The sequence below is a fragment of the Equus caballus genome, chromosome 5, assembly GCF_041296265.1.
Source record: "Equus caballus isolate H_3958 breed thoroughbred chromosome 5, TB-T2T, whole genome shotgun sequence".
Lineage (NCBI taxonomy): Eukaryota > Metazoa > Chordata > Mammalia > Perissodactyla > Equidae > Equus > Equus caballus.
This window is the reverse complement of record NC_091688.1, coordinates 56591630-56614959: the sequence shown is the minus strand read 5'-3', so window position 1 is coordinate 56614959 and position 23330 is coordinate 56591630. Positions and strand designations below refer to the sequence as shown.

The 23330-nt window shown below is 36.5% G+C and overlaps 1 protein-coding gene across 7 annotated transcripts in view; it reads right to left on the bottom strand.

The window, feature by feature from the left end:
• The window catches only part of GDAP2 (ganglioside induced differentiation associated protein 2), a 71477-nt gene that overhangs the window by 32187 nt on the left and 15960 nt on the right, over positions 1 to 23330 (bottom strand). For all 7 annotated transcript variants that reach the window (XM_005610276.4, XM_005610278.4, XM_070267134.1 and 4 more), the window contains exons 4-8: positions 19173 to 19326; positions 18629 to 18717; positions 13634 to 13710; positions 6943 to 7102; positions 4727 to 4880 (exon numbers count right to left, since the gene is read on the bottom strand). In XM_005610276.4, the coding sequence (XP_005610333.1) occupies positions 4727 to 4880; positions 6943 to 7102; positions 13634 to 13710; positions 18629 to 18717; positions 19173 to 19326 (634 nt within the window). The remainder of the gene's footprint in view (positions 1 to 4726; positions 4881 to 6942; positions 7103 to 13633; positions 13711 to 18628; positions 18718 to 19172; positions 19327 to 23330) is intronic.

Here is a 23330-nt window from a genome sequence, read left to right as displayed (position 1 = left end):
GTTACTGATGGAAGAATTGAAGCCTTTCAAAAAGAGATATTACTAACTAAAGACCGACTTACTTCAAGATAAAAACATTTATCATTTGCTTAACCTGATCAACTAATATAATCAACAGAAACCAAATTCAATATGTATAAATAAAAACCTGATTTAAAAAGAGTAAGAGAAATAAATTTTTAAAACTACAACTTGCAATCTTAAACATTCAGCATGAGGCAGAGTACACACGTGACTTACAGCTCTGTAATATCATAAACACCTAAACAATTGGTCACCAATTCTCAAACTTCTCGGTCTCAGGACCCTTGTATGTTTTTAGAAATTATTGTGGACCCTAAAGACTTTTTGTTTATGTCAGTTCTATCTATCAATATTTACCATATTAGAAATAAAAACAGAAAACAATTTTACATAATTAATTAAAAAACAATAAAAAACCTATTACATGAACATAAATAAGTTTTTATGAAAAAAGCTACATTTAGGGAGAAGAGTCACACACTCACATTTTTGCAAATCTCTTAAATTTCTGCTAGATTCTCACATCTCCTTCTGCATTTAATCTACTGCAATATCACATATTAAGTAGCAAATCTCTTAAATTTCTGCTAGATTCTCACATCTCCTTCTGCATTTAATCTACTGCAATATCACATATTAAGTAGCCTCTGGAAAACTTCACTGAACACTGGTCAGAATGAGAATGAAAAGGGCACATAGTCTTAGTAACAACAGAAAAATACTTTTAGTCTCAGAGCCTCCCTGAAAGGGTCTCATGGTCCCCAGACCACACTTTCGAGCTGCTGTTATTACTCTGAAGTATTCTGCAATATAGATAGAAGACCTCATCTTTAAGCATTTCAGACACTGGGCACCTAAATGGGAAATCTGGAAATCTTTTGATTCAAGTGTGGTTTATCACTCAAGGGAACTGAGTAGCAGAGATACCAAGCATTTGTTTCTTGTTTCAGGCTTTGGGAGCCAGAGGCGGTGCTGTTCTCCACGTGTGCAACTACACGTTGACTAGATGTGCACAATAACCTGACTGCTGTTCAGAACATACCCCTGACAACTGAAAGTAGTGTGGCTCACTCGTGAATTTCCAGAAGTGAGGGACTACTTTATTTATGTCTGCATATTTCAGTATCTAGAATGTTATCTTGTACAGAGTAAATATCCAATGTTTCCTGAAGTGAATGGAGATTGTCAACTGTGTAACAAATCTGAATCTCAACATCAAGGCCTTCTACCAATAAGAAGGACAATGCTTTAGATCCTGTATTCATATTCCTTCCTAGAAGTTACCCCTTTGCTGAGGACTCCTTTCCAGAAAGCCATGGACTTAGCGAATAAAGATTCACTTTAATACTGGCTTAAACTAGTCATTACAAAGTGAAACAAATCTCATTAAAAAGAGAGAGACACAGACAAGTACAAAGTCCAAACACAAAGATAAAAAATTCTAGATTATCTGTGCCACTCATGGAGAAATGGAAAAGGTATGTGGAGGGGGTGCGTGAGACAGAAGACAAGAGAAGAGAAGAGAAGCAAAGTGAAGCAGCTGACTGATTTGAGAAAGGTGCTAACAATGCAGTTCCTTGTATATGAATACAGAAGACTCTAGTCCTCCAACTTCTCCAGTTGATTTGTGTAAGTGGGCTGAAGACGGAGCTAGAGAAGGGAGATATGCTGCAGCAGCCACTTTGAAGGCTCCTCCTCAATTAGCTGTAACTCTGGGCAAGACACTCTTGGAGATCAATTTACCCTCTGTAAAGTAAAAGAAGTCAGACTAGATCAGTGATTTAGGGCAGAAAAGAATCATCTAAGAAACTTTAGAAGGAAGATTCCTGAGTCCTTCCCACAGAGGTTCTGATTCAGGAAGTTTGGTGTGGCGCCTACAAATTTTTAGCAAGTACCCCTCTAATGCCTATAGACTGTGTGCTCCGCTTTGGAAAACTCTATCAGATGATTATCAAAATTTCTTCCAACTAAAAGTACTGGTGAGAGACCACAGACCAGTGGTGCTCAAAGTGTGGTCCGCCGTCCCGAGACTTTTTCAGGGGATTTGAAAGATCAAAACTATTCATAATAATACTGAAATATCATTTGTCTTTTTCACCGTGTTGATGTTTGCACTGATGGTGCAAAAGCAACTGCTGGGTAAAACTCCTAGTGTCTTAGCATGAATCAAGGCAGAGGCACCACATTTTACTCGTAGTCATTGTGTTCTTCATTGCCAAATACAGAAAAAAAAGAGCCAGTTTCATTTAAGAATGTCTTTGATAAGGAGGTAAAAATTATTCATTTTATGAAATCAACCCTTGGGAACACATCTTTATAAATATTAACGTGTCACAAAATGAGAAAAGCACATAAAGCACTTCTGCATACCGAAGTATGAGGTTGTCTTGAAGAAAAGCAATGTGTGTTTGACTTTCAAGCTGAACTAGTTGCTGTTTTTCATGGAACACCATTTTTCTTCGAACAATGACCGGCAGACAAACTTTCATTATTCAACATGAGTATTTGGCAGATGTTTTCTCAAAAACAAATAAACTTACCTTGTCATTTCAAGAAAAACAACCAAGAGTATTTGATGCCAGTGATAAAACTTGAGACTTAAAAAATATATGTAATTTTGGAAAATTTGCATCCATTACCAGCAGCTTATAGTTCCTAATACTTAAAGACTTTTCTGATGAGATCAGTGGTGATTTTAACAATTATTTTTTGATACTATGTAATGAAATGTGTCAATATTTGGAAGACCTGAATAATTCAGTGAATCAATATTTTCTAAAAGACCAATGTATCATGCTATAAATTTATGTTATAAATTCCTATTATAAAATCTATTCAAAGTGCAAGACAAAACAACACATTTTAATACAACAGAATACAAAAATTCATGAATATGGTTTGAGATTGCACATTACAACTAAACTTTAAGAAACTACCATTTATCAAGTTATGATATAATATCACAGAAGAATATCCCCAATTATTTGCAAAGGCTATTTCCCTTTTCTAACTATGTAACTGAGGTCAAATTTTCCTCACATACTTCACCCAGAACAACTTATTGCAACAGTTTAAATGCTGATATGAGAATCCAGCTGTCTTCTATTAAGCCAAATGTTAATAGGCTTGCAAAAATGTAAAACAGTGCCATTCTTCTCACTAATCTTTTTTAAAGTTATTTTCGCAAAAACATAATAGGTTATTTTTAAACGAATTAATAAGACATTTCTCATATGATAAATATTGGTCGGTATAACCCATGTGAACAAAAGCTCTCTGGGGTCCTCAACAATTTTTAAGTGTGCAAAGGGGACCTGAGACCAAATAGTTTGAGAACCACTGCCCTAGACCAAAAGAGGTACCCAAACCTAGCAGTGCATGAATCATGATGTGAAAAAGTTTTAATATATATATGGATGCCAAAGTCTCAGTTAGGGGAGGGAGAGCCCAGTCACTGTATTCAAAAAAAAAAAACCTTTGCCAGATGATTCTTACACATGGCCACACATGGTTTAGAAACCATGGAAACTATCATTTAATTATGATTGCCTTTGGAAAAAGCTGTTCATTGGTGCCCCCTAGTGGTTAATTTGCTTTGCTTCTAAAAACATCATCAGAATAAAGTGAAAACTAGGAACTCAGGAGACACAAAACTCTAATCCTCTAAGGGACTCCAGAGATTATCTAGTCTAACTCCCACTTTACAGATGGAGACCAACAACAACCACACATCATTACACTACAGTGCGATAAATGCTATCCTGTGATTTGGTTAAGTACAGGGTGTGAAAAAAGCATACAGGAGAAGAAGGGATCTCTTCCAGACTTCTATTCCAACTATTCCAACTTACAAGATAGGTTTCCAGAGGCAACTGCTTCTAAGCTGAAACCTGGAGAATGGGCAGGAATTGAAGGATGAGAGTATTCTAAAGGGATGGCAAGTACCAAAGCTCACAGGTAAAACAGACTACGATTTGCTCAGTATTGAAGAGAACAGCAGTGACCAATTTTAAGAGCCTGCTAAGTACCAGGTGCTGTGCTAAGCTCATTACATTATCTTATTTAACGCTCACAACAACCCTATGAGATGTTACCCCCTCAACCAACCCTATAAGGAAATGGATAATCTTAACCATTTTACAGTTTATGATTTTTTCTTTCCTTTAAAAGTTTTTGAAAAGCAGTTAGCTCTGAGGACTGTTAATCCTTGGAAAAGCTTACCCATGTCTTAAAAGATTTATTCAGAATTGCTTTACGAAACATCTGAAAAAATGGAATGTTCTTATAAGGTCTTTGGGATAAGTCAGGGAGGAATAAAACTCTTTTAAATTTAATAAAACAGTAGATTATGCTTTAATTATAAATATATTAAAGTTAAATAAAAACTTTGTAACCCTGTCCTCCCCTTTCCCTAGTTTCTACCTTTAGAATATAACCTCAACCAGAGGCACTGCAGAAGGAACAGGAGCCCTGAAATCAGGCATCATCTGAACACTGGCTTCATCACACATTAACTGTGACCACTGATAAATTCTTTTACTTTGAGTCTCTGCAACTACAAAATGGAAACAATCTCTTCCTCACTGGATTGTTATAAAGAATAAATTAGAACACATTCTATGTGGGTCATTCAGCAGATGTAAGGCCCTTTCTTGTCTCCCCTGCCCTTACACGTCCATCAGTCCAAAGGAGTTTGCCTTACTTTCTTTGATGCTGCTTCTGCAGGGCTGCCTCTGATAACTGCCCCTGAAGGATCAGTCTTCTTTGCTTATCAATATCTCCTTCCATTCGAGCAAAAGCATGAGAGCCAATGAAAGAGAGATCAACACCCAAGCCTTCATCCTCTTCATGGTGGTCTGTAACAAAAATACTATCAATAGAGATCTCATGACGAAACTTGACAGAAAATGCTACAAATAGATTGTGAATGCTGCAATAGGGATGACTGTGAGGTAACTCCAAAGACTGGGGTTAGGGTTATTTTTTGAGAATGAAACTGAAATCAGATTCAGGCATTTGAAGAACTGAAATAATGAAAGAAACCACCGTCCACGTGTGACAGAAGTTCTAGGAATATATGAAATCAAATCAAGGTGACCTGGGTGTAACCTTAGGAAGGAAAGAACAGAACGTAATCATGAGTGAAAAGATAGAAATAATGAAACTGTATGGGTGTTTAAAGATGGACTGTAGCCCAGCAGTTAACAAGAAACATAAGGAACAAATATTTGGGGTCGTTTATTCAGAATTGTGTAAGGAGGGAGCATTTGATTGACTGGCATATACTGTCAGGTAACCCCCAAAGGAAGATGGATGGACTAGGATCGTGGGTTATGGTCCACATTCACTAAGATATGTTTTGATTCTAATTTAACATCCTGGTTTTACACACTGGTCATGCCTACATAATCATTCTGGTCCATAAGAGTTATAGTTCTCACTACAAATTAAATTAGACTTTCTGATTTATTCATATCACCACTTCATGTTTGGCTACTAGAAGCCAGTTCCTTGGGAGTGGATCATCTCTTAGTGTGTTCCCCACTGCATTAAGAGATCTGATAAAATAAAAAAAAAAAATTGTTAAAGAAAGGAGAAAAAAAAACCCTTGGACTATGGGGAGCTTCCTAAGGCAGAGCTACCACTTGAAGCCCATGCTGGTGGGCCATCTAGCTCGAACTTCCTCACGTCTACTTCACCGCTCCTCAAAATGTGACAGGCCAACAGCGTGGAAGAGCCTGCTTGTATTAAAAAATACTCATGGATGAAATCTTCTTTCAATCCCTCAAGTAAAACTGATTTTACAACTATTTTAAGAGATTTAACATTCTATTTGAAAATATTTATGAACACTAAGGCCTATATCTATGAGGTAACAATATTTTGTGAGATATAAATGCAAATCAAGCACTCTGAGAATGGTCAATAGAAGGGGACCTTTTGGCTAATGAGTCAGTCTCATTTCCTGCCCAGCACTGCCATCTCAAATTGGTTTTGCTATTCGTTACTCCTTGTCCTATAAAATGACTTTTCTGAATTTAGGAAAAATTACATTCTATAGTGGTGGTCACAATTATGAGGATTTCCAAATGACTCTGGGCATATTTCAAGGGTGTATAGTATTGGAGGCTCCCTAAAGTACATGGGCATTCCTGCAGGAAAACTTCGTTCATAGACCTTTCCTAATGCTACACCATTTATAACTCCCTCCATGAGATTTAAGTCTGTGTACTGGTGATGAGTGGCCTTCTACAGGTTTTAACTTAATGCTCATTTAAAAGTGTTCACAGTAGGAATCTCACAGTAATTTCGGTGAAATTTTAAGCTGCTGACTTTTGAGATCAAGTTCCAGCACTGAAGCTTGTGGAGCCTATCTCCATAGAAGGGATTTATGACCTTAAACATGTGCCCATGAAGACCTGCATAAGCTGTCATACAGAACAGATTCAGAAGGGCTCCCATCCTACAGTGCTCTACCATTGCTTCATATCTATGTGGGTATGTAACCTAAAGAAACAAAATAAATGGTTAAAGTATTCTTGTCTTAGTATTTAATGTTAGCTATGGCTTTTAGAGGACATTGTTGAAATTTTAGATGATAATGCACCTTACCACTGTCTCAACAGTGTCTGCCTGAAACTATAAGCTTCAAGAGGGTGAGAATGTTGTTATACCCACTTCCGAATCTCTACTGCTTAACACAGACTTAAGGTAACATATATAGATAGGTTTTTTAATTTAAAGAATAAATCTTAACAAGAATAAGACTCTAAAAACATCTCAGTTGGTCTTGATCTTAGGGTCACGCTAATAGAGAACTTCCCAAAGGTCAAGCTGAAATTTCTACTTCTTTGGTGACTGGTGTTCTATCAGTCCCTTTGCTTCCTTAAGAGGGAAATTAAGAAAGATGGGACTCACCCTCCGGAGCACCAGGCTTTTCACTTATTCTAATCTGTCGTTCAGGTACCACAGGCTCCCCTTCTGCATTTCCAATATCTGCAGGTAGGTATGGCAATGATCGACTCTCCTCTTTTAATGATCTCGGGAAGTACAGAGGTAGCAGCTTTTGGTAAGTAGCCTGTGTCAGAAAAGCAAGCCATTCTGTGAAAAATAATGAAGTAATGAAGCAGGCATCAGCAGTGTTTAGTGCTTAGTGTTGTTCCATACACTAGGAAGACAGCCTCCATCGAGAATAAAGATCTTACCACTTCTGAGCTCAGACTAGATGCTGTCTGGGTCCCTCAACTAGTTCTGTGTTAAAGATCAGGATATTGTTAGCTAGTCAAGTTAAACATGATTCCCATCCCAGCAATTCCAGGTCACTGAACCTGGAATGTGTAAGTCCTACCACTCCTGTCTCCAGACTCTTCCTTCACCCTACTAACGATATTTATCTTTCAAGATTCAGCACAGATGCTAACTCCTTAAGCCTCAGTGTGCCATCAGGGTCCATTTGACCCACGTTTAGTTTTTTTTTTTTTTTTTTAACAGTTCTAACTATTTATGGAAGATTGCTATTTCACGACTTTTATTCTTTCTTCAAGGTCTCCCAAAGAACAAAGATAAATTTTACTTTAAAAAAATTCATTTTATCTTATAATTTTCATATGGGTTGGCCCACTGGACTCATTTATAAATCCACAATACATTATACGCATCTTATTTTTCCTACATCTTGAAGCCTTTTGCTTTTCTCTCACCCTAGGAGTTATTTTATTGTTAGTCATCAATTATTCCCAACTAGACTAAAAAAGACTAAAATAGAATAAGAAATCAAAAGAACGATGGAATTGCCTAGGACAATAAAATCATTATCTATCAGTTTTCTTATTGTGTCACTCACAATTTTGCATCATCTTTCATGTACAGAAGTATATAAGGTTGGTATAGAAGAAGACTGGAGACATCATCTTTACAGTCTTTCTTCAAAAACTGAGATATAATTCACTTACCATAAAACTCACCCTTTTAGAGTACACAATTCCATAGTTTTTAGCATATTCACAAAGTTGTGGAATCATCACTACTATCTAATTCCAGTACATTTTCATCATCCCAAAAAGGAAATCTATACTTATTAGCTAGGTCATTCCCCATTTCTTCCTCCCCCAGCCCCTAGCAACCACTAATCTACTTTGTCTATATGGATTTGCCTTTTCTGGACATTTCATTAAAATGGAATACAGTACGTGGCCTTCTGTGTCTGACTTCTCTCACTTAGCACAATGTTTTCAAGGTTCACCCATGTTGTAGCATGTATCCATACTTCAGTTCTCTTCATGGATTAATAATACTCCATTGTATTATGAATACACCATATTTTATCAGTTCATCAGTTAATGACGTTTGGGTTGTTTGCACTTATTGACTATTATAAATAGTGCTTATACAAATATTTGTGTACAAGTTTCTGTGTGGACATATGTTTTCACTTCTCTTCTACATACACCTAAGAGTGGAACCTCTGCTTTTTGAGGAACTGTTTTCCAAAGCAGTTGTATCATTTTATATTCTCACTAGCTAAGTATGAGAGTTCCAATTTCTCCGCATCCTCACCAACACTTATCATTGGCTCTCTTTGTGATTATAGCCACACTAGTGGGTGTGAAGTGGTATCTCATTGTGATTTTGATTTCCATTCCTAAAGGTTAATGTTGCGGAGCATCTTTTCCTGTGCTTTTTGGTTATTTGTATATCTTTTCTGAGGAAATGCCTATTTAAAACGTTGCCTGTTTTTTAAAAAGACTTTATTTTTTTTAGAGCAGTTTAAGGTTTACAACAAAATTGAGAAGAAGCTATAGAGATTTCCCATATACTTCCTATCCCGACACATGCAGAGCCTCCCTCATTATCAACATTCCCCCACAGAGTGGTATGTTTCTTACAGTTGATGAGCCAACACTGACACATCATAGTCACTCACAGTTTACCTTAGGGTTCACTCCTGGTGGTGTTCATTCTATGGGTTTGAATAAATGTATAATGACATATATCCACCATTATAGTATCATACAGAGTATTTTCACTCCCCTAAAAATCCTCTGTGCTCTGGCTATTCAACCCTCCCTACCCTAATCCCTGATTTTTTAATGTCTTCATAGTTTTGTCTTTTCCACAATATAGCTGGATATATAGTTGGAATCATACAGTATGTAGCCTGTTTAGATTAGCCTCTTTCACTTAGTAATATGCATTTAAGGTTCCTCCATATCTTTTTATGGTTTGATAGCTCATTTATTTCAGCATTTAATAATATTTCACTGTTGGGATGTACCACAGTTTATTTATCCATTCACATACTGAAGGACATCTTGGTTCCTTCCAAGTTTTGCCAAATATGAATAAAGCTGCTATAAACATCTTTGTGTAGGTTTTTGTGTGGACATAAGTCCTCAATTCATTTGGGTAAATACCAACTTTTACCCATTTTTTAACTGAGTTGTCTTTCTATTGTTGAATTGTAAGAGTGGCCAATTTATCTATATTTATTTTGGCTGCTTCTGCTTTGGGGTCATATCTAAAAAACCATTGCCTAATCCAAGACCATGAAGATTTATACCTAAGTTTTCTTCTAACAGTTTTATAGTTTTAGCTCTTACACGTAGGTCCTAGATAGATTTTGAGCTAATTTTTGTGTATGGTATGAAGTAAGGGTCCAACTTCATTCTTTTGCATATGGATATTCAGTTGCTCCAACAACATTTGTTAATAAGACTATTCTTTCTCCACTGAATTGTCCTGGCAACCTTGTCAAAAATTCTATTCCATTGATATATATTTATTCTTATGCCAGTACCACACAGTCTTGATTACTATAGCTTTGTAGTAAGTTTCGAAATAGGTCGAGTGTGAATCCTCCAACTTTGTTCTTTTTTTCCCCGAGACTGTTTTGACTATTCTGGGTCCCTTGCACATCCATGTGAAATTAAGGACCAACTTCAATTCCTACAAAAACATCAGTTGGGATTTTGATAGGGATTTTGTTGAATCGGTAGAACAATTTGGGAATACTGCCATCTTGACAACACTGAGTCTTCCAATCCGTGAATGGGGATATCTTTCCATTTATTTATGTCTTTTAAAATTTCTTTCAAAGATATTTCATAGTTTTCAAAGTACAAGTCTTAATTTTCTTTTGTTGAGTTTTGTCTTAAATATGTGATTCTTTTTGATGCTAGTATAAATGGAATTGTTTTCTTAATTTCATTTTCAAACTGTTCATTGCTAGTATATAGAAACACAATTTATTTTTGTATATTGTTCTTCTGTCCTGTAACCCTGCTGAACTCTATTAGTTCTAATGGTTTTGTGGACTTCCTGAGATTTTCTATATACAAGATCACGTCATCTGTGAATATAGTCACGCATTGCTTAACAACGGGGATACCTTCTGAGAAATGAGTCAGACAATTTTGTCATTCTGTGAACATCATAGAGTATACTTACACAAACCTAGATGGTATAGCTTAGACACACCTAGGCTATATGGTACCAATATTATGGGACCACCATCATATACGTGGGTCCATTGTCCATCGTTGACTGAAATGTCATTATGTGGTACGTGACTGTAGAGACAATTTTACTTTCTTTCCAGTCTGGGTGCTTTTTCTTTCTTTTTCTTGCCTAAATGCCCTGCCTAGTACCTCCACAATACTGAATAGAACTGGTGAGAGTGGAAATCTTGTCTTGTTCCTGATCTTAGGTAGATAGCTTTCAGTATTTCACCATTAAGCATAATGTTGTCATGGGTTTCTCATACATGCCCTTTATCAGGGTAAGGAGGTTCCCTTCTAGTTCTAGTTTGTTGAGTGTTTTTATCATGAAAGGGTGTTGGATTTTGTCCAATGTTTCTTCTGCATCTACTGAGATGATCAAATACTTTTATCCTTTATTCTATTAATATGGTACATTACATTGATTGATTTTTATATGTTGAACCAACCTTATATTCCCGGAAAAAAATCCCACTTGGTGTTGGTATATAATTCTTTTATATGTTGCTGGATTCAGTTTGCTAATGTTTGTTAAGGATTTGTGCATCTGTATTCATAATGGATATTGGTCGGTAGTTTTCTTTTCTTGTGTGTAGTATGTTTTTAACTTTCATTGGACAGAGTTGGGAATTCAGAATTTTTCATTTTCAGCCCACAACAGCAAAGAGAAGACAACTGAACAAAGATGACATTTCAAAATTATTAAATGAATCAAAGATAAATGCAGAGACAGACAGTAGCACTTTAATGACGATGATCAGATTGGTCATATAAAGTGAAATCTCAGACACTGAGATGACAATATTCTAGATTAATTTTCTCAAATTCAAGAATCTATGAACTAACAATACATTTCTAAGGACAAAGTGGAAATATGGCATTCTTATTCATTTAGTCATTCAACAAGAAGGAGTTGATCATGCAGTATTTTGTGATAATAACCTGGACCATCCCATTTTCCTAAAAGGACATAAGACAGTATTCTTTCATCTTTGTGATGTTTGTGCAACAAAATTTACTTGATACAAAGAGGCTGGTTATGTTTAAATTCTTATTGAAATGCCAAATAAAATTGTTTTTCACTATCCCTTTGTTCTTTGATAAATTATCATAAATGACTCAAAAAAAAGTCCATTGGACAAAGACAATAAATGTTAACGACTGCTTTTTTCAGGTATAGTGAAAGTAAAGAATTTTTCTCTGTTCCCCTGGGTTTGGGTTAGGTTCCCTGATATATTACCATAGCACCGTGATGCACATTCCTAGCACAGCATGTGCCACACTGCAGGATGGTCTTTATCTGGCTGTCTTGCTATTAGCCTACAAACTCCCTGAGAGCAGGAACCATATCTCATTTGGTATTCTGTTCTATGACATTGGCCAAATCTCTAGCCCAGACTTCACTCCTCAGCTTTAGACTGATATGCACAATGGCTTGCTGATCATCTGTCACCACACTCCACTATGATTCAACACATTTAAAAGAAAATCTGTCTTCATCCCCGCTCCTCCCCTATCCAAAGACTTTTCCACTTTCTACTTGCTCTCTCATTGGTGGCATCATTATCCAGTCATCCAAGCCAGAAACCTAGGAGTCATTCTTAACTTCCCTCTCTCTTTTCGCCTACATATTTATGACCATAAACTCCAGCTGAATTTGTTTACTAAATATTTTTTAAACTTTTAACACCGTGAGTGTTCTTGTTCAGGCCTGATCATTTCTCACTTAGAATACTGGGACCACCTCTTATCTCTTGCCACCAGTCTTTCTCCTTCCAAATCATCCTCCACACAGCTAAAATAGAAATGAGACCACATCATTTGTCTGCTTAAAACTCTTCTATGTTTCTCCAACGCACAACTGATGGAGTCTAAGTCCCAGAGCATGAGACACCAGGCCTTGAGTGAACTTGTTCCTGCCTAACTTTCACTTTTGCCTCTCCCAGCCTCACATGTTATGCAACAGCAACACTACACCCTGTATGTTATTTCTTACTTACATGCCTGTGCTTATGCTTACGTGACTATTGTCACTTGCTCCTCCCTTGATAAATCTTACTCATTTTACAATGATTTCAACTTTATATCACCTCCTATGAGAAGGATTTCTGAACCCTATGCCAGGCTGGAGTTCTGTATTCCTATCCTTCCCATACCTCCCCTAATGTACTTATCACAATTATCATAATTTATCTGAACTGTCTGTCTCCACCAACAGACAACGAGTTCCTTGAGGACAATGACCACGACTTGTTCACTGGTGTATTCTCAGGACCTAGAGACCTAAACCTAATAAATGCTAGACACTCAATAAAAGGTCACTGAGAGAATAAATGGATAAACAAGAAGAGAGAGCAAACAAAGTAAATGTATCTTATTTTAGCAAACTCAAAAGTATTTATATATCATGTATGTAGCTATATATACTTTGCAAGGATATTTCACATGTATTAACTCATTAATCACAAAACTCCTGTGATATAAGTACTATTAGTATTCCTATTTTATCAAAGCATAGACAGGTTAAGTAACTTGCCCATGGACAGAAAACTGGGAAATAATACAAGCTGAACTGGACAGAGCACACTACAACTAAATAAAGCTTAATAAGATAAAAAAGAAAAGAATCTTCTAAAATGGCTCTAAAATCAAATTGAAACATACTAAACCTAACTACATACAACAAAACATAAACCTCACAACTTAATGTAGCCACCTGGCTGGGCTGTCACCTGTCTCCAGGTCAAAGAGACCCCAAAACTTTCCCAGCACAGCAGTGGTTATGCTGCCAGGCACCCAGTGCTTAGGTTATAACGCAATGCCTTGAGATGCCGTGAGAGCTAACACAGGCAGCAAAGCAGAACAACTCCATTTCATTAGATTTCACTAAATGACAACGGTTTAGCAGTGAAACAAAATGAACAAAATGCTCCTTCCTGACTTGTTTTTAGTCTCTAATATAGTCTTTTTCAACAAATGATGGTAAGCCCCACTGCCAAATATATACAGCTAATTAGTAATTGCCTGCTGGCAATACAGTAAATAGATAATGAGACAAAGGCAAACACAACTAAAAATAAGATTTAAAAAATGGAACACAATTAGCGAAATACCTCTTCAAGTTCAGAGACAGCAAATACTACTTTTTCAATGGTCTCCCCATGAATCTCTAGGAATCTCCTTACAGTGCCTAAGGAAAAGAATAGAAAGATTATTCAATAAATAAGACATTACTTATGGGTAAAGAAAAATCAAACTCTTCAAAGTCTTATTTTTGTAATGGATCACTCCTCATTTCCTTCAGGTCTCTGCTCAATATCAGTGAAGCCTGCCCAGACTACCCTATGTGAAAACCCTTCCCTGACTTGCTTTCCTCTAGAGCAACAATTATAGCCATTTTGTGGAGTTTCTTGTTTCTTGTACATCCTCTCTGTCCCCCTGTCCCGTCGACTAGAATGAAAGCTCCATAACAACAAGAGCTTTCTTTTATTTCCTGCTTTATTGCTAATGTCTAGAGCACTGCCTGGCTAGAGAAGATGCTGATTCCGGACAATTCTCCCTTATCCAGCATATTCTTTTTATTCCCAGGGGCCTCTCTCTGACCAGAATGATCTAGCACAAGAATCTTTCCATTCATTTAGTTACAGTATTAGATGTCCTACTTAGCTCTTCATCCCTGTCAAAATCCCATCAAACCAAAGTTGAATTATTTTTTTCTTAATTTCTACATTATCCTGATTCTTCTCTATCAACTTCCTAATAGCCTTTCTCAGCCCTTAACTTACTAGACATCTCTCCAGCTTTAGTCCTAAAAGTCCAGGTTCCACCTTTCAAAAATGTTGTCCTCCAGGGACTGTCCTTCACATTTTTGGTTTTCTTGATATATATACAGTTTAGCTCACTAATTTGCTGGTTAGATACTACTCCAAATGCTGATAGCTCCCAAATCTTTATATTCTGTTTTCTGATCAAAAGACCTGAATTCCCTACTGCCCACTGGGCACATCTGCCCACATAACCCAGAGACCTCAAACCCAACATGCCCAAATCTGACCCCACCAGGTCCAAACCTGACCTCCTCTTTCCCCTCAAAACCTGCTCCTCGACCTGTATTCCTTATCTCAGTTACATAACAACATCCAAATACTCATCCAAGCTAGAGTCCTGAATTTTTTGACACTTCCTTCACCTCTTCCTTCATCCTGCATTTTCAGTACGTTAGCATGTCCTTTAAATTCTCTTGCTGCCATTTCTAACATCCATTCCTTCTCTCTTCCAGCTGCTCTCAGGCTCTCAATGCTTATAAAGACTTTGGCAACAAGCTCGACTGTTCTCTTGTTTCTCTTTCCCAAATCTACATATTCACTGTTGCCTGAGTTATCCTCTTATGCTACTCTCTTCACTAAACACTTCTGATGGCTCTGCACTGTTTATAGGTTAAGATTCAAAGTCCCTAACATGGCTCACTCTGACCGCAACTAACCCCCCTCCCTTAGTCCTATTTCAGATTATTCCCCCCACATGCTTTAGCCAAATCAGCTTCTTTTCTGTACTCAGAACACGCCACTTACTTTACACTACCCTCCCTACCTCTGCCTGCATGGTTACCTTCGACTAGGATACCACTCACTATCACTTTCTCTTAGTGAACTCCTACTCATTTTCCAAGACCCAGTCAAAAGCTATCTCCTTTGTGTAGAACTCCACTCTTTCTTGTGCTCCTCCTGTAATCTTCTGAACAATCCTCTATTCATGAACTTTTCACAGCACTTTATAGGTAGACTATGAGCTTTTTGAAGGCCAAGTATATTTTACATTAATATCACCAGGACCTAGCACATCTTAGGAAGACGGCAAGAAATCACTCAAAAGTAACTAGTAACCTAATTAACATTTTATGGCTCCGGTTATCTAAATATTGCCTGCCTTGTTCACTACTATATCTTGAGAACCTAATAGAGTAGACCCATTTGTTAAAGGAATGAACAAATATTCATAATTATCCCTCTGTTAGGTAACAAATTTACTTTTCATTTCTCCCTCTATTCTGCTTTAATAATTTTTTAAAAATGAACTTTGTAAAAGAGATTTTCTTCTATTCTATTTACTTTGACACCAAGTTTTAATGTGCATACACAATAGTCAATTTCCTAGTTTGTAACTGTAGGATTTCCTTCGGAAGACAAAATACAACGCCAAATAGTATCCAGTTTGAATTCCCTCACCAGAGTTCATTAAGTAATTCTACAAAAGGAGAAAAAAAAAAGTCATGGCTATAAGGCTGTAATGCTTAACTGCCAGTTCAAACTGTTCCTTTCAAAGTTTGATCTGTGCACTATTCTCTGCAACCAACCAGGTTGTCATGTGTCTAACTTTTAGTGAAAACCTTTTAACTGGTGGGAATGACATCTGCGACATTAAAATTCCCAACCTGGAAACAACAAGAACAAACACCATTGTCTTTTTTCTCACCACTGTATCCTCTTCTATACAGCACATAGCCTAGCACATAGTAGTCACTCAAAGTTTTGTCGAATGAATAAATAACCTGATAAATTTTTTCAATGCAGATGTTTCTTTACGCTTCTTCTGGAGAAGAACTGAACTGCACATCAACTAAGAAAAAGAAGATAAATAGTCTTGATATATCTATCAAGAAGGTATTACTTAGGTTTCAAATGAAATAAAATTCAACAATAGCTTAAGAAGTAAGAAAGATTTGTGTACTAAGGACTTACAGTTACATCATTAGATTTGTTCTTGGCTCATATATGCTACAAAAGTGTACAAGACATTTGTTTCTCAAATGCTCAGAAAGTACAGGAGCAAAGGGTCCAATTGTTTATGTGTATTTTCTTTAATGAGATGCTATAGTTTTGCTACTAGATTTAAGGTGTATTAGATAAGTCTTAAAAATATAAGTTAACTTGTCCACCTTAAGAGCTATATTTCCTTTTTGCTAATTAAATTCCCAGAAAAGCCTTCATCAAAGTCTCTTATATTCACTGTTGATCTTTATCTGCTATTACTGGAATTACTGCTCAAAGCTGACAACTCTTATAGTACTGTATCAAGTGATTTCTCTGGGGCCAGAGAGCTAGAGTTAAACAAGTAGAACTGGGGCCAAAAACCAGTCTTCTTGACTACCTTTTCAGAGCCTTTTTCTACAAAATGATGTGTCTCTCTACATTCTAATCCATATGATTACTTTAACAAGAAAGGGAGACATAAAAGAAGGCTTAGCTCAAGCTATTTGATGACAGGGCGAGGGCTAAGTAGAATCAGAGGATGTTGAGACCCGCCAAAGCCTTGCCAGGAAGAATTATACAAAGGCAGGAACTTTGCTTTGCAAAGGCATCATTTAGAATACATGCATGCTACTTCTAACATGGCAGTGTCCCACTGAAGCAGTTCTAACTCAAGCATAACGAATTACCTAGTATAACAGACAGCTTACTAGAGTGGGAGTCAGCAGGCCTGGATATATGTTCTAAGTCTGCATAATCCTGAGAACATGACAAATGTCTGAGCCTTTTTATTCATAAAGTGAGTATCTACCTAAAACACAGGGTTGTTGAGAAAATAAAACGGAATTTCTTTATCCCCTTTTAAAATACATATTTCTTGAGCAAGTACCATATGTAAAGCATTCTTAACATATGGAAGCACTGGAAATACAAAGATGAAAAAATAAGTTCTCTGCTCCTCAATAAGCTCAGTCTAAATAAAGTATATTAAGTATAAACTGTAACTATAAAACACATAAATTTACAATAAAATCCTGAACAGTAAGAATCTTAGTTTTAAAAAATAGCTCATTATTAAAATAAGATGATTTAAGACTAAACAAGCCCTCACCCTAAATTCTAGACTATATAATAATTTATACATTCAAATTCAAAGATCTTAGTACTAAATACATAAAAATAAAAAAAATCTTTGTAATTTTTTAGCAGATATCATTCAGCTCCTCATATTTAAATTCTAGAGATAGAAAGGGGTCTTAAAGATCATCTAGTACGGTTTCCCTCTTAAATGAGGAATGTTTTCTATAGTATCTGCAACCGATGGTCATTTAGTCATTACATAAATGTTCCCAGCGACAAAAAGTTCACTTAAAATACCTTTCTATTACAGATAGTCCTAACTCAAATGGGACCAAAATCTCTCCTTCCTTGTCACTTGGTCTTAGACCTGCCTTCCACAGTCAGAGGTCTTATCTACAACCATTACAAAAATCTGTAAACTGCCTGAAACGTAAACTCCATATGTATCACATTCCTTTGAGGAAAGGGTCCACAGCTTTCTTTCATCAGATGTTCACTGTAGTTTAGGACAACCAAAGAGGTTAAGAATCACTGCTCTAAAAATGCCACATACAGCAAGTCCACAATGAGACTCTCAGGTATTTGAAACACGCAGTATACATGCTAAAAGCATGCCCTTCTCCAGGAGTAATACCACTAATGTTTCAAAATGCCCTCTGGTTTCTCAATGTTTCATGAGACATGACACCCAGAACTATATACAAAACTCTAGATGTGGCCTGATCTGCATATAATACAGTGAGATCACAGACTCTCTCAAGCTGAACACCATATTTTTATATCACATATATGACATTTTGGCTCATAATGATAGAGTCCATTCCTTTAAAAACTAAATGCATGGCTTTATATTCAAATAACATATGCACAAGCTGCTGTTTAAACTGCAAATTGCTATATGAATCTGATATTATAAAATCTGTTTTGACTTCATTGTTGCAGCCTGTTAAGATTATTCTGAATTATGATTCAAATACCCAATGCCTTGGCCATCCTTCTTAGCCTGGTATCATTTTAAAATTTAATAAGCAAGTCTTTTAAGCCTTTATTCAAATGGACAAAAACATCAACCTAGGAAAGTAAATTGAGAGCTCTGCAACTTGCCAATACATATAAACTTCACTCCGGGATGCCATGATCAGTTAATCAACAAATCTTCTTTGGCATAACTATTTAACTAGTGATACAAAAATTTTTAAGGCTCAATTTATGTACAACATTCCCAATCCTGCCTATGAGGTTCTATGTGCTTTTATGTACAGCACCTCCAGTATTACTTACGAAGTGCTATGTGCGTTGCATCCTCTAAAGGATAACCTCGTTTTGCAGAATTGATGACACAGAATCCAATAGAAGACATTGATTGCTCTCTGCAACGAAACAGAAAACACAAAAATTACACTACAAATAGTCACAATATATACATAATACATATCCTGTTAAAATATGCAGCTTAACTTCATCCCTGCCCCTTCAACAAATCTACTATAATAGTTAACCCAATTGCACTTTTTAATAATCACATTAAGATAAAATTTAATTGCACCATTTGGGGGAAAATAATCCAAGTAAAGACTGAGTAAAATGGGAACAGTTAAATTTTTAAGTCACCCAAATCTATTCCTTTTACTCCGCTAAGTTTGAGAAGATAATCAATTCTATTTGATTATTGATTTGAGAAGATAATCAATTCTCCCTGATTCTTCAGAGTCCTCCTAAACTATCTAAATCCCTCAAAATTTGACTTGCATAGCTAGGTTTCATTTTAAAACCGAGGTCTTTAAGAATGTATGCATGCAATGTCCAGGAAATGAGTAAGTCATACTTTGCCAGCTGAAGTACGTTTCTGTAGCAGCTGTACAGGGAACTCTCAGCTGCTGTGCGATAGCGGCTCTTATATTTGGGTCCCACTGTGTGAATGATGAACCGAGCAGCTAGATTAAATCCTTTCGTCAATTTTGCTTCACCTGTCCGGCAACCTAGGAACAATGGAGCACACATAAGTCATGGAGGTATTAGAAAACAACAACAACAAAACAAAGCATAAAACAGAGAAAGTATTAAGAACTTTTGAGAAATTTCAGTTAAAAGTATGGACTGAACACAAGCAATTATCTCTGTTCTCAAAATGACAGTGAAGCAATACAATAGGTATAAAAATAGAGACAAAGAAAAGAGAAGAAAACATGAAACAGATAAACATCATCAAAATTTTGGAAGATAGAAAGTCAATGGACTAGAAGTAACTGATTTAGCAAAACAGAAAAACCTAAGTGCTTGCAGAAATGGAGAAACCACTACGAAGCAAGCTGGTCTGTACTGAAAGGCAGTGCTGGATTCAAGACAGACTGCTTTGATTCAATTCCCGAGGCCACCATGTTCCAGCTGTGACACTTTGGGCAGATGCTTGGTCTCTCCATGCCTTGATTTCCTATTTAAAGAGGATACTAGTAGTACTCACATCACAGGATTAAATGAGTTACTATATGCAAAGAGCATACATGCATTAGCTATTATTGTTGTTGTTGTTGCTGCTATTGCAGAACACTAAAAAGGCTCCGAAATTGGAGATCCTAAGTACTTTTAAAGGCTATGATGTGAAGTGGGACTAAAAAGAGAAGGCTGAGTTAAAAGTCTGCATAAAAACAGTCAAATCTCAAACAACCCCTCTCTCAGCCAACATAGCAAGGTGATCATGTCTTTACCACCACAGCAGTGGGAAGGTTTACTCTCTGGAGATGCTGAACTAGAGTTTCTGGACAGATCCCTAGGCATAGGTAAAAGGAGGGGATTTAGTTAAAGTGTTATATTTAACAATGATAGCTCTAGATCTCTGCTCCTAATTGGCTTCCAAAACACAGACACCCAGGCTTACACTCCTGGAGGATTCCTTTCCAGGAAACTAAGGGGCCCAAACCAAAAGACCTACAGATTCTGATAACTGAGGGAGGTTCCCCAACAAAACAAGAGGGCTGGCTCATCACCTTCTTCAAGACCCACCAAGCAACAACCTTTGCCCATCACACAGAGCTTCCCATGAGCTTCTCAGTTCCTCCTCTTAAACACAGCTGACACTCAAGGACCACCAGAAGTGAGGAAAGCATCTAACAAAAGAGGGGCAGAACAAATGCTCAGAAAATAGACAATGTAGGGAAGGAAACTTAAAAAACAAACTAAAACCTCCCAATACCACAATTACTGCTCTCGGAGAGATAACAGAAGATAGAGTACTTCTGAAACAAAACCAGAATGTTATAAAAAAGGAATATTCAGAGGACAGGAAAAAGCACGTATAAAAACTGTTATAGTTAAGTGAAAAATATGACAGCAGAAATAAAAACTTCAATAGATAGGTTAAAGCTAAAGTTGAGGAAATCTTTCAGAAAATAAGAGCTAAGAAATATGAAAATTGGAGGATTAAACAAGGAGAAACAACATCCAATAGGATTTCTTTAAAGAGAAAACAGAAAATACAGAGGGAAGGAAATTATTAAAGAAATGAAACAAGAAATTTTCCAGAACTGAAAGACAGGAGTTTCTAGACTCAATGAGCCCACAGAAGACCCAAACCACAGCAAGGCACATCACTGTGAAATTAAGAGAACACCAGAAATAAAGATGAGATCAAAAACTTTGTAGGAAAGAAACCAGTAGCATAAAAAAGGATCAGGAATGAGAATAGCATTGGTTTTTCAAGAGCAATAATAAAAATAGAAGACACTGGAGCAATGCCTTCAAAAATCTGGAAAATGATTTCCAACCTAGAATTCTACTTCCAACCAAACTACCAATAAAGTGTGAAGGTAGAAGTAAGATCTCAGTAATTTTTTCTTTTGGTGAAAGATTGGCCCTGAGCTAACATCTGTTGCCAAGCTCCCTCTTTTTGCTTCAGGAAGATTGTTTCTGAACTAACATTCATGCCAATCTTCCTCTATTTTGTACATGGGACGCTGCCCCAGCATGGCTTAATGAGTGGTGTATAGGTTCGTGCCTAGAATCTGAACCTGTGAACTCCGGGCACTGAAGTTTAGAGTATGAACTTAACCACTACGGCACTGAGCTGGCCCCAAGATTTCAGTAATTTTGCTTCCTTCCACCCTTCTCAGAAATGTCCTGGTAGATTTATTCACAAAAATGAAGGAGTACATCAAAGAAGAGAAAGGCATGAAATCTAGGAAATGGGGCAATCCAATCCATTAAATTTTCTCGGGATGATAATTGTGCAGCAGGCATAGACAGCACCCTGGAGAGGAAGGAGAGGATGGAGAGTGGGGGAGCCAAGTTCCAGGAGGGACTTTATCCAGAAAAAAATGAAGCTGAAAGATAAACAGAAGTGTTTGACTTTATTGAGAGGAGGTTTATAATTACATAGAAAAGTTTGGGATTGAATCAATGATAGGTACATAGAAAATTTAAATAATGAAATCAATTAATAACCTAGAGGAAAAATAGCTATACAGAAAGAATACTAATCTGTTTTCTAATCAGCTCTGGGCAATATTTATATAGTCACAATGTTAATACTGAATATTGTTTTAATAAAAATTTGACAGGCTATTTTGGGAAGGTGGTGAAGGGGAAGAAGATGTTTGAGTGTTGTACGTACATGTAAAAGAGAGGAGTGGATAAAAGAGAGTTTAATCTTTAATTGCCACAATAAGTCAACAGATAATGAAAAAATGAAAAAAATCAATATAGCAGTTTGAACATATTATCTGGAAATAGAAGATAAATAAGATAAGGGACTTAAAACGCTTGAAAGTATTTGCCCCTGGAGAAGAGGAATCGAGATAACAAAGAGAAAGGTAGAGGACTGTTGCTTTCCTTCATACATTTTGACATAAAATTCTTTGACTTTCAAAGCTACATACGTTAATCAATGAAAAGCTCTAAGCACAAAATGATACTCAAAAAAGAGAAAGGCAGGAAAAACTCACTTGGCACCATTTGAGGCAGCTATTAAACCAATTCTTTATTTTGAAAAATGGTAATTACAAGAATCAAGAATTTATCCTGCCCCTCTAACAGAACCTATAATTCAGAGTAACCACGTAATGTCAGTTAATGAGGAAAGGCTCTACTTTACAGAAGAATGCCAGCTAGTGAACGTGGATGGAATGATAGATTTTAGAAAAACATAACTTCATAATCTTAATGAAATTATTGATTCAGACAAGGACTAGAAATTGTTGCTAAAACCATTACGTGAATGTGTGATGGGGAACTGTACATTTACAGAACCTAAATAACACCATATTGATTACTTTCAGTCATAAAGGATAAAACATAACCGTACAAATGGAAGGATCAAACTGTCATCACTCCATTCCAGAGAGCCATCTCAGTACCAGTAACGGTCCACTAAGGGGTCAATCAGATTTTATACCATCTAATATGATACAACATTAAACACACAAAACATCACCTACAAATATTTTAGCCAAACTTGATTCCATTAGCTCTAACTTCCAGTTTACAGGAAATACAAGGGATAAAGCAACAAACTAAACAGCACTACAGGCGAATCAGATAAATCCAGAAGGTGGGACATCTTGGAAAACATCTTGGCTTAGTTCACTCAACAAGTCAGGGTCATAAAAAAGGGATTGTGTTAGATTAAAAAAGAAAAATTAAAGGATATAACAATTAGATGCAATGTGTGGTCCTGGATTGGATACCTGTTTGGATAACTAGCTGCAAATGCATTTTTGGGTCAACTGGAAATTTTATACATTGTTTGGGTATCAGACGAGGTAATTTCTGAAACCAAAAGGTGGAATTCATTTGCTGAAGAAACATTAACTTATTAATTTATTTTGAAGACAGTATATATATAATTATTTTATTTTGGTAACAAAATATTTAAGAATGTGTTCAGACACCCACATCCAGATACAGAAAGATCCAGAAGACTATGCACTAAAGTGTTAAGAGTGGTGATCTTCGTGTGGTGGAAATGTTTCCATTTGTTTTTAGCTTGTGG